At 35.1% G+C, this 13,043-nt stretch overlaps 1 protein-coding gene across 2 annotated transcripts in view; it reads left to right on the forward strand.

The window, feature by feature from the left end:
• The window catches only part of DIAPH3 (diaphanous related formin 3), a 496,533-nt gene that overhangs the window by 172,327 nt on the left and 311,163 nt on the right, over positions 1 to 13,043 (forward strand). For both annotated transcript variants that reach the window (XM_041731170.1, XM_041731169.1), the window contains 4 exons: positions 1,798 to 1,862; positions 7,664 to 7,768; positions 11,156 to 11,464; positions 12,212 to 12,326. In XM_041731170.1, coding sequence (XP_041587104.1) covers positions 1,798 to 1,862; positions 7,664 to 7,768; positions 11,156 to 11,464; positions 12,212 to 12,326 — 594 coding nt within the window. The remainder of the gene's footprint in view (positions 1 to 1,797; positions 1,863 to 7,663; positions 7,769 to 11,155; positions 11,465 to 12,211; positions 12,327 to 13,043) is intronic.

The raw sequence follows: 13,043 nt of genomic DNA on the forward strand, positions 1-13,043 counted from the left end.
AGAAGTTCCTCTTAGTAGTGGGAGGGACAGAGAAATGAGGAAAAACATACTGTAAATACAAAAACAAACTAAAATGTGAGACTATTTTGAATAGTATCTGAAAACCAAGTTTATTCCACCTGGCTATTAGGAATGTTTTTCTTGAGTAGATTAGAGATTTAGACATTGAACTCTTTTTTTTTTTTTTTTAAAGATTTTATTTATTCATGAGAGACGGAGAGAGGCAGAGGCAGAGACACAGACACAGGTAGAGGGAGAAGCAGGCTCCATGCAGGGAGCCTGATGTGGGACTCGATCCCAGGACTCCAAGATTACACCCTGGGCTGAAGGCAGTGCCAAATCATTGAGCCACCCAGGCTGCCCCTACACATTGAACTCTTCAGAAAGAAATAGACTCTATGACTCCATGAGTAAAACATATTTACATAGTTATGACAAATGTGTTGATTTTTAATGTTTACAAAAAACTTAGAGACACAGTGCAAAGGACTTAACAGAAGAGTCCATCTGCTGAGAAGGATTTGGAATCCCACTGTATCACTGTATTTACATGGATAGGTGAATGTAAGGACCTGGGGTTGGACATGAGGGTAGAGAGACATTGGAAAACATGAGGCACAGATAACTTCATATGTTAGAGTGAAAATCAGGAGATACTCTTTTCATAAGGGGAATCAGAGGTTTAAGTATTTATTTAGTGCTACAGAGCCAGCCATTTTAGAAAATAAAATTATTAAAATAAACAGGATTAGACAAGGAATGCCATTTTCATCTTCTATAATAGGAAGCTATCTATAATATATTAAACACATAAATCAAGAAATAATGGTAAATTTTATTTAGAGTTAGGAAGCTAACTGCCAGAATAATCTAATAAAAGAAGAACTGTAAGAGGCTGAATTTCAGAAGTGGAATTGAGTTTTTAGTGTAGTGATTTGGTTGTTACTTTTCATCATAAGCCTTCTCTAATGTGTTTTTTAAAATCATATTTATGTATTCCTTGTATTTAAAAAAGGGATCAAGTACGTTATGGGTAATCTATAGGAATCCCTTCTTCTGCATTGTATCCCATCATGTGCATATATATTGTAGCTTATTTAATCAAGCAGTTATTGATGGACATGTATCTCCAGATGTTGGCTAACAATATTTTAATGAACATTCTTGCTTAAAGGCAAAATCCTAACAATAGAATTGTTGAATAACAGAAAATGCATATTTTAAATTTTAGTACATGTTGCCTATTCATTGGCCAAAATTCATTAATTATACTTCCATTACATGTACTTATGTAGGCAAGTCAGTTTCTCTGTGCTATCTCCAGCACTTGGCATTATTGGATCATTTAATCTTTAATCTGCATCTCATTAAATACAGTTTATATTTTTGTATTAGGTGAAATGAAATATCTGCTCATATGTGTTAGCAACCGTTAATTTTGTGTTCCTAATTTTCGGTTCATTACCGTTGCCCATTTTCCTAACTTGTGTTGGATATTATCTTCTTCCTTCAAAATATTAATGAATTGATGATAGAAACCTTTGAATATTCCATGTTACATTTGAACATTCTCCTCCTCTTGTCTAATAGTTTGAAATTATACTTGCGTTTGTCTTTACCTTTATATCTTATGGTCTTGGTATCACACTTGGAAAATCCTTCTCCATTCCAGTATTAGGAATATATATGAAGTTACTGGCACTATTTCTCATTCTTTTCTATAGTTTTCTTTCAAAACTTTTCAAGTCATAATGATTTTAAGAAGTACTGGAATAAAAAATGTTATTGCAATTTTAGATACTTGCATAGATCAAGCAAAACTAGAAGAGTTTGAAGAGAAAGCATCAGAACTGCACAAGAAAGTAAGTAATTTTGACTAACTTCCCAAGACTACGTGAAGAGTCAGGCATGCTTCTGCCTCAGGCATTTTGCTTTTTGTGCCCACTTTCTTCTTTACCTCCTTCAGGTAGCACAAATGCCATCCTAGATGAAGATTTCCTAGACCATTATATTTAAAAATTTTAACTCTCCACTTCCAACCCTGTCTCTCTCTATGCTGTGTTTTCTTCTCTTGTGTTTATTATCAGACTTCCTACCTGTATTGTCTATTTTTCCCTCTATAATAAACTTTAGGAAGGTTTTTTGTTTGTTGTTATGTGAAGGATTTTGTTTATTCACTGTCCCTGTACCTAGAATAAACCCTGGCCCTCAGAACTTAAAGAATGTGTGAATGAATAAATGAACAAAATGTATAGCGTCAGTTTTAGGATTGGAGTATTTCTCAAGAAATCCTATAACTTAGGCTCTTATGATTGAAATTATATCTAAAAGTTTTAAGAGGTTAACTTGCTTTTTGTTTTGAGTTAAGTGGCTTCATAAGATCTAGTAGAACATATAAACCTTTAATTTTAGAGGTCAAAGGTATCAGATATTACCAGTTCTACTTGTTTCAGCCTAGTAGTATTGCTGACCATCCAGCCATTCCCTACTTTTCTTTAGGGTGATGTTCTAGGATTTCATGTCTGCTCAGCATATACCTATTAGACTTCTTTTCTGTTTTGAAAAACTTATGTTGCCATTGTGGGGTTTCTCACATCTTAAGTAGTCACTCTGCCTTAAATTCTTGTGGCTGGTTTCTCACATTGGAGGAATAAATGGTAATTACTACTACCAGCACCTGAATGAACATATACTAAATGAACATTTACTATGTGTTTGGTACCATGCCTAAGAGGCTACATTTTTTATTTATCTGAACCTAGATGAATCTTGAGAGAGCTATACATTTTTGTAATATTTTAAGATAACATAACTTGCAAATGATAGACAGTTTTTCATAAGTTACTGGGAATATATGAAAAACTTTGTATGTGTCCTGTGTAAGAAGTCCTGAGGTTCACCACTTAGTGAGAGATTAATAACTCCTGAGCCTCTGGCTACAGGCTAGGATTATAGCTATGAATATGATACTGTCCTTGCCCTGGAGCAACATAGGAAACAAATTAATGGATCATTTAAGTGTCATACGTGTTACAGTTGATAGGTGATCATGTCGTAGTGTGACCCCTCACCTGGACTTTGTATTCCAAACTCTCTACTTCGTGTTCTATTTTAACTCTTCAAGAGAAGTAGTAGAAAACTTTCAAGTACTTGATTTGGATGCATCCCAGATAGTATAAATTTTCTTTTATAATCATTTTTAGGTATATGGTATATATTAATGTTGTTAAACATGATACCTTTCTCAACATATTGTTTTGAAATTGTAAAGTTTAAGTGTAAGTAGAAGAAAGACCTTGTTCAAGGTTACTTGTCTGCTTTTAGTCAGAAGTTATATGTCTTAGGTATATTCAGAAAATATTGTTTGCTCCATAAAAGATTTCTATTGCCATACCATTTTGTATATATCAGCAAGAACTTCTTTCTGATAGCTTTATAAGGACACATGTAAATACTTTGCTTTAGGCAGGAAGCTATCATAGTTGCTAGACACATTCTTTATTTTGGTGCATAAATTTGAAAAATGAAGACCAGAAATGTCAGAAAGTACATAGAGAATATTGAATTATCAACCTTCTTGTACAGATGCACTAATACATTTACCCCAGGGAATGAAATTAAGCAGAGTCTCAGCCTTAACTGTGTTTCTTGACATTTTTGCATGTAATTTTGTAAAGCGTAATATTGCTCTAGTAACTCTTTTTGGAGAAGAAGGCTATCATATCTGTTTTTATAAAGTACGTCTTTAATGGAGATTCATTTTTATCCCCAAGGCAACTGTGATTTGACTATGGATATTATAAAAATGCTAAAGCAAAGTTTATATTTTGTTTGATCCTTTTAATAGGCTAGGATGTAGAAATTTATCTCTTTGGTAAGTAATACAGATATTTTAAATATGGCCAAACTAATTTTTTATTTTTTATTTTTTTGGCCAAACTAATTTAATAAATTATTTCAGAGTGTACTAATTATGCCTCTGGTGGTTTTGGTAGTTTTATCTTTGTTCCAGTAAATAATCCTTTTTCTTTCCAAATCTTATTCCGAGCCCTATGAGGTAGGATTGTATATATATTGATATTGTGAAAAAGACTTCATTTTTGTCCTCATAACAATTTAATTTTTTACTTCTTACTAAGCAGCAGTAAACATTGAGCAGTCATAAAAGGGAGAATAGAGAACATGACCTCTCAAAGATTTTCATGCTGGGAGACTGTGGAACTTTAATATATGATATTGACATATTTATTCACAACATATAAAGGGAGATTTGACAGGAATTGGCTCCATTTGTTCATTCAACAAATATTTATTGAGTTTAGTGATAAATGTAAGGCTTCGGAAAGGTAATGAATAAAATAGGTTTGCACTATTAATAAGCTTCCAGGTTGGTGAGTATTACTGAGGTGTGTGAATTTTGATATTTTTATATTACAGTGTAATAACTGTTATGGTAGGAGTACCCTATGTGGTATGTAACCCTATAGAAAGGATTCCTCATCTAGTCTTGGATGGCCAAGGAAAGCTTACCTGAAGAAGAGATAGCTAATGTGAGGTGTCTAGGTGAGATAGCCAAGAAGGAGGGAGATGGAAATTTATGGTGGATTTCTTATAGGCATCTCAAGGTTAATATTTCTGAAACCAAATTCAGTTTTCTTTTATCCTAAAAATGCCTTTTCAGGGGCACCTGCATGGCTCAGTTGCTCAAGTGCCTGACTCCGTGATTTTTTCCCCCACTTAAGTCACCATCTCATGGGTGAGAGCTAACCCCATGTTGTTGGGTTCCATACTCAGTGGGGAATCTACTCAGAGATTCTCTCCCACTTCCCTCCTCCCTTGCTCTCTCGTCCTCTAAAATAATCTTTAAAAAAAAAGCCTTTCCCCCATTTATTTTATATCCCTATTTCTCCCTGAAAGTTCTAATACTTAGTTTCCAGCTTGCAAAGCAATAGAACACCATACTCATCTTAGATATACTCACCTCACTCATTTCCTTCACTCAGCTGTACACTAAGTTTTTAGATTCTGTTAAAAAAAAAAAAAAGTCCCTTCATTTTTTTCCCCCCATTCCTCTGTCTCCTACCTTTGTTTGGGCAGGCCTTCAGTTCTTGCTGGGATAACTGTGGTAGCCTTGAAACTTGCTTTCGTGCCTCTGCTGTTTCTCATTCAGTCCACCTAACACCCTGCTGCACGTTGGGTTTTTCAAAGTGCAAATTTGATCATGTTAATTTCTTATTATAAGTACTCTTGATAGCTTTCCATGGTTTTCAGGCAAAAGGAAAAACATTTTGGTCTATTGTAAAATTCCTTTGAATAATTTTGTTCCTCTCTACGTCTGTGACTTAATTCCTTGCAATTTGTTTTCCTCCCTCCTATGGCCCTTAAACATGGTTGCTTGTCACGTATGCACTGGGCTAGACCTTCTGTTTGAAGTGCTAACTGCCCTTCTCAGCTAACTGGTCAGGTTCTTTAATCCTGGGGTCAAGCATCATACACTCCCATGTCTTCAATCTATTTCTCTCGCTGGTAATTTTCATAGGTTTCGGGTTACTCGCTTGCTTTTGCTTTGCCACCAGACACCACACTAAAAGCGATGGCCATATTCTATTCAACTCTGTATCACTAGCACCTACCACTTTGAGGAACAAACATCAAATGCATGCTATTATTTATTGTATAATGGGAAATAGGTAGTTTGGGGCCAAGTCCCAGGAGATTCTTAGGTAGTAGATTAATGAATGTGGCCTTTAAATGTAACCACTGACAGTTTAAGAGCAAAAGAAGTCCTGTCTTTTGGGTCATTCTTTTTCTTTTTAAAGATTTTATTTATTTATTCATGAGAGACAGAGAGAGAGTCAGAGACACAGGCAGAGGGAGAAGCAGGCTCCATGCAGGGAGCCTGACCTGGGACTTGATCCAGGGTCTCCAGGATCATGCTCTCGGCTGAAGGCAGGAGGTGCTAAACTGCTGAGCCACTCGGGCTGCCCTGGGTCATCCTTTTGAGAGAATAATAGTGTTCAAAAATGTTGGGGGGGCGGGTGATAAAAAAATACTGGTCTTGTTTTTTGCTTTGAAAAATGTTCATTGAGCATTTGAAAATACTTTTATGGACTCATTAGCAGTTTGGAATTCAGGTGAGAAGCTGGAGCTGGTGGTAGGAGTTTGGACACCATCAGTGTATGAATGGGGATTGAAGCACATGGGTGGGGAAGATGCCATTCTACCAGGCATGTGAAGTGAGGCCAACAGAGGGGTGAAGAGTCTTGTCACATGGCAATGTTAGAATATGGCACTGAGGAATGGGCACCTATAAAAGAATTGATAGGAATAGTCAAGAAGGTAACGGGAGAACCAGAACAGTGTGTTGGAATGCAGCACACTGGCGCACAAAGAATGAATATGGGAGCAGATTTGCTTACTGTAATCATGGGGGAGGCAACACATATGAGGGGGATGGGTATATGGAAAATCTTTGGAACCTTTGCCTAATTTTGGTGTAAACCTGAAACAGTTCTAAAAAATAAAATCTATGTAAAATAAACTGTAGAGCATTATCTAAATGTTAATTGGAAGAAGGTGGTATGGTTTCATCTAAACGCCAGATTGGAAGACAAAATCTGGCTTTTACTCTCACGTCTTCACTTACCGGTTCAATGATGAGGGATTAGTTAAGCATCTCTTTGAATTAAGGACAAAATAAGATTCATATATAAGTGCCTTTTGTAAACTGTTGTTTTATATTATTTTTCCCCTACCTGAGATTTGACTGTGTTTTAAAATCTAAAGGCTACTTTTGTGAAGTAGTTGCATATTTTTAGATTTATTTTATTTTTTAAGTGTCAAATAAATGTTCTTGACCATGAGACACTACCCTTTTGAAATTCACCTCTGCTAGGAGAGGTTTTTAGTCATGATGATGATGGCATGATGAAGTTATTTGAATGCAAGATGGGAATTTGCGATGAGTAGCTATATAAATTAGAAAGCTCATTGGATTCACCCAATTTTACTGTTTGCCTTCCTCCCATAAGGTAATGCACCAGGGTTTTTGAAAGATTACCATTAATCTCCCAAAGATTAATTTCCAAAAGATTAATGATCAACAACACAGATTTTATTCTCTTTAATTATTGCTGAAGGTTAGAGCCTACATCAGGGCTCTTAACTCTCCTGACAATGTAAGAGAAAGTGACACATTTACAAAATGGAGTTATTTAATAATAAAAAAAAAATACTAAAATGGGATTCTTTTAATTCCTAGTGATAAACTTCACATAAGTTTAAAGTTTTGCAGGTAGAGGTCACAGAACTCAGTACAGTCCTTTGCTCTTTATTATTGTACACAAAGTTGCAATGATATTTAGGGACTTTTAAGAAAAATGTCAATGTTGAAGATACCTCTGGGCTACTTTGCTCCACCGAGAGGAGAAGGTCACAGACTCCATCTCTGGCTTTGTCTGCTCCCTTGAAAATTGAATGGTTTTTGGTGGAATCCGTAGGGACCTAGAGAAAGGCTTTGGGTGACTTAGCAAAATCTACCATTTCTTTCATAAAATGTTTGTGTCCTACTGAAAGATCATTAGAATCATATTTCTCTATGAAGAATAGTGCTTTTCAATGCCTTCTTTCTGTCTCCTCTCTTTTTTTTTTTTGTTTCCCCCAGTTTGAAAAAGAGTTTACCGACCACCAAGAAACTCAGGCTCAATTGCAGAAAAAAGAAGCAAAGATTAATGAACTTCAAGCAGAGTTACAAGCTTTTAAGTCAGAGGTAAAATACCATCTCTCTGGATTGAATTTGGGTATTGAAAGCTTACCAGGGAAGCAAAGGTCATGTCATATCTTTGTAGCTCACAATGTTTAAACTTTAATTTTACTTGTATCTTTTCATAGAATTGTTTATAAGTGTTTCTATTTTGTAAATTAAAAAAAATTATTTTGCTACCTTTTTTTCAATTTGCATTTTTAAGGATGTCTAAACTTTTACTAATTAATCTGCTTCCTTATTTTTAATTTGGATTTTGTTCCTAATGTCACATGTTTAGTATGTAATCATAAAGGGTAAGAAAGTCTTTTTTTACTCTTAGATTTGTCATTCATCACTGATCTTTATCCCACTACAGGAAATTATTGCTCAAGCTATTTATTTTTCAAAACCTTCAGCCTATGGGTACCTTGCAGTGAAAGATAACCTCTAGCTGAATGAGAACATTTTCTGATAATTTTTCAATTTCCAAAAGTAAACAGATTTAAAACGTGACAAAAAAAGGGAGCAAATCTGGATTATGAGGCAGATAGCTCACATACACCCTCTACACATAAAACATTTAGATAGCAAGAAATACATCATCTGCATGTTATGAACGGATGACAGTAAGGAGCTGGAATATTCATAGCAAAATTTCTTCATGCAGATTTGCATATAGGATGATGAGCAATAAGTATAGTTTTGCTCATTTCCTTTCATCCTAATTTATGGTTATGTCGAAATAGTCTCAGATGTACCATTTCCTATATCGGTGTACTATTTCCTCTATTATTGGCTACTTCAGTTTTCTTTTAAATACTTAGTGGATAGTTTTGTTACAGAGGCTGTAAGAAGGTACCCAAAGAGACAGCTATCTGTTAAGTGTTCAATTTTAGGGGAAAAAAGCTCTTATCTGTAAGAAAATGACTCTCACTGATCTTTCTTTAGTGTACAAGGAGGAAGTAAAATTCATCGAAACTTTGCATCTTTCTTGTGTGCCTCCTTGTCTCTCACACCAAAAGAAATGTTTGATTATATTTCAGATTGAGTTATAGACAGTGGCTGAGAATTTATGTCCAGTTTCCCTTGGTCTGGGCTAATATAATTTTAAAAACTTTTTCTAGTTGAAGCATTACTTGTAAATCCAAACTAAAGAATTCCTGTTGATAAAAAAGAAAATAACCACCAACTTTGGATATATTATTGCTACATGTATTTTATATGAATATGGGAATAAATTTGTCTTAAAACTGAGATTAAATCCAGGAATCTCTTATACTATTTGAAAATATGGATAAGGATGACTAGAATTAGAGACTTCATATTGGCCACCATGTTAATTTTTGAAGAACAACAGGAAAATGTTTTTTTTTGTTGTTGTTGTTGTTTGGATTAGTGTGTGTTTCTCATGAAATCCATTCATTTATCTTAAGATCCTTCTCTTTGATCAAAGCTATAATGAATATGAGGGGTATGAATAAAATATATCCTATTGTCTGATTTTACTTCATTTACCTTCATTCACTTAACAACCAAGTATTGTCAGGTGCTGGGAATATAATCAAGTTAATCACAGGATAATCTGGCCTCATGAATAATATATTTAAGTCAACCATACTGTACCAAATGAACTAAAAAGATAAGAAATTCAACTATATCTTTAAGATGTTAATAATTATAAAATGTATATTGAGTGTGAAAATAACATACATCCTTAATGTTCACAGGGCATACTGTCCATCTTAACAGCAATGCAGCATAATGCTGAATAGCTTCTACTTTATAGTTAATGTTTTTGTTAATATGTTTTTTGATTTGTGGTTTCAATTTCTTTTATGACACGTTTTCGTTGTGTTGATCTCAGATGTCAATTTCAGGCTTTTATACATGATCTGTTTTCCATAAATTTGCCATAAAACTTTTAAAATGATTTATTAACATTTATTAAAGGCCACAATTTGCAAGATAGTGTGTATGTGTCTTAGAATTGAAATGAGTAATTACAGGAAAATAATCCTATCACGAAAAATTATCAACTCTGATCTTCTTTAAAATAATCAAAATGCATTTATTCTTACCATGCCATAGACACAGAACAAAAGTGACCAGTGGACCTATTTGGCTCTTTTTCACTCCTGGTTTTGCATTGCTTTTCTGTGACCCTGGACAGTGTAGAATAGCAACCCCCTTCACTTGTGATTCATCACCCTGTACTTGTCTGCTTTTTCTCTCATCTTTAATTCATTCATCCTACACCTCTTTTTTCAATGGCTGTCATTTGCCAGTTGCAACTTTAGATGCTGGAGAAAGAGGTAGTAAATTATATAGACTTAGTCACTTCCCTCATGGAGCTTATAATCCATCAAAGAGATAAATGCTAATGATTCCATAAGTACATACCACTAGGATAAGGGCAATCAGAAGAGAAGCACACAGTGCTATCAGGGTAAAAGGAGTGGTCAGATGAGGCTTTCCTGAGGAAAGGTTGTGCTAAGACTTGAAAGGATTGGCAGGAACTACCATGTGCCGAGACTTGGGTTCCAGGCAGAAGGAATAGCATGTGCAAGGGCCCTGAGGTTGTTATGAGGTTGGCATAAAGGTGGAATTATATATGAAAGCCACTTGAAAGGCCAGTTCATGAGGATTGTGATGTGCCCTTGCAGGGCCTACTTAAGAATTTCAGATTTTTTTTTTCTCTTAAGATAAAGACATGTGACAATGCTATTTAAGTCTGTTGATCTAATTATTTAACTTCTCATTTAAATGCTAGTATTCCATAGAATTCTGTATATAGAATTGACTTTATGCTGCATACTCTGTAAATACTGATTGAACTTACCTACTCTCGTGACTTTCATTATCACCTAGAAGCTGCTGATTTTCTTTTTTTTTTTTTTAAGGGTTTTTCTTTTTTTTTTTTTTAATTTTTATTTATTTATGTATGATAGTCACAGAGAAAGAGAGAGGCAGAGACACAGGCAGAGGGAGAAGCAGGCTCCATGCACCAGGAGCCCGATGTGGGATTCGATCCCGGGTCTCCAGGATCGTGCCCTGGGCCAAAGGCAGGCGCTAAACCGCTGCGCCACCCAGGGATCCGGAAGCTGCTGATTTTCAAATCTTCTAGACCCATGTACCCGTATCCTTCCTGGACACCTCTTAACTGGGTGGCCGTAACTACCAAAATAGGAAATAATATTTCTGGCAGTTATACTTTTATGAAAAAAAAATGAAATTCTTTAATTGAGGTGGGGGGGGCCCAACTTGGTTGGAATTTTGTTTTTCAGTTAACCCATGTGAAATTGCTGATACTGAATTATCTTTGATTTAAAGTAATCATGTTTGAGGAGAGTATACTTTTACATGTTTCACAGATATTTTTAGTCATGTTTCTTTTTTCCTCTTCTCTTCTAGTTTGGTGCCTTGCCAGCTGGTAGAAATAACTCTTTGCCACAGTCAAAAGAAAATGGAACTGGCCCCCCAGCACTTGCTCCTCCTCTGCCACTGCCATCTTGTGGAGGCATGCCACCTCCACCCCCTCCTCCCCCACCTCCTCCACTTCCAGGAATGCCAATGCCTTTTGGTGGTCCCGTGCCTCCACCACCACCTCTGGGATTTCTCAGTGGGCGAAACTCTCCTCCTCCACCAACCCTACCATTTGGGTTAAAACCAAAGAAAGAATTTAAACCTGAAACCAGCATGAGAAGATTGAATTGGTTAAAGGTAAAACAGAAATAGAGGGAAGAAAACATACTGCCACCTAGATTAAAATTTAATATTTACTTATATTTAATTTCTAGTGGAAATCCTAATCAAAGCGACATTAAATAGACAAGTGTTATTTGAATTCAATAAAAGTGTTAAGACAATGCCCTTTTCTCCCAACTGAGGCTTTCTGGATCAGAAGCTTGGTGAGAGTTAATAGTTGTTACAGTGGGATTTGATTTGTTATTAAATTGGCAATGCAGCATTAGCATCATTGAACCCTATATGAAGTGTTTCTTGGTGTTCTTTGGAACTTTTCTATATTGGTAGCCATTGGAAAAATTCCTGCTAATTATCACAAGTTGATATTCAGTCAGGACACAGAAATTCTGAATCCTACAGAAAGATGGTTTAATGGTCACACAACATTGGGAAATGATGTGTACTGTGCACTTGAATTGTTGGAGTGCATGCGAGCATTACCTGAGACTCTGAGAGGAATAATTAAGGAGAAACAAATTTAATTTCACTCTGCTTCAAACCCTCAACTACGTGATGGTGGAACTTTTTTGTTTTTGTTCCCTTAATAAAACCTTAGCTTCCCGGGGAATTTGTATTTTATTGAACACACTTTGGGGAAAAATATTACAGGGATTACTTCGTAAACATCTGCTGGCAGCTATGGGACCCTGGGTCTGAATGTAGTGATTGCGCTGGGACAGTTGAAACACCCAACTATTTATGAATCCATCTCTCTGACTGCAGATCAGACCTCACGAAATGACTGAAAGCTGTTTCTGGATCAAAGCAAATGAAAATAAGTATGAAAATGTGGATTTGCTCTGTAAACTTGAGAATACGTTTTGTTGCCAACAAAAAGGTAAGTTGAGCATCATGCTTATTTGTTAATTTTAGTATGTTAACACTGCCAATTTTTATATATTAACTTCTGGAGAGCTTCTTATTTTAAGAGTCCTAGACATGATATTTTTACTTCACTAGTGGCTAAGTAAATTATCTAATAAAAAGCAATGTTTAAAATCCAAATTTTGCTATTTACATTAATAGCATGCGCCATCTTTAAAATACAAATGCTTCATACAGAACTTTGTCAAATTTTCAGTATAATAGCTTTTTTGAATATGTTCTAAATTGGACTTTTGAAAAAAAGGAGGTTGTTTTCATAGAGAATTTTGGCATGAGAGTTCCTTTTTGTCAATGGGACATAGAAAAACACAAAAATGAAAGACTTCTGGTTAGAATTTTACCACCCCTTAATATTGCAGTGACTGTCAAAATAACTGGTATGAATCACATAGAAGAAATACCAAATTTATTGAAACCTTGAAAGTTAGCTTAAAATAGAAGTATATGAATAGGTTATATGATCTTTTCCTTAAAAATGATAGCATTCATTTTCTTTCCTTTTTTTTTTTTTGTGATAGTAGCTTTTCTTGTTTTTTTTTTTTTTTTTAATAATTCAAACATTCTTATCTGAAAATTGGATCTCTACCACACGTTTCAGAGTTGATATCCACTTAAGCTATTGGGTTAATTTTTAAGTTCTGTAATGCTTACATTTTAGGCCTATATTACA

The sequence above is a fragment of the Vulpes lagopus genome, chromosome 16, assembly GCF_018345385.1.
Source record: "Vulpes lagopus strain Blue_001 chromosome 16, ASM1834538v1, whole genome shotgun sequence".
NCBI classification, from domain to species: Eukaryota; Metazoa; Chordata; class Mammalia; order Carnivora; family Canidae; genus Vulpes; species Vulpes lagopus.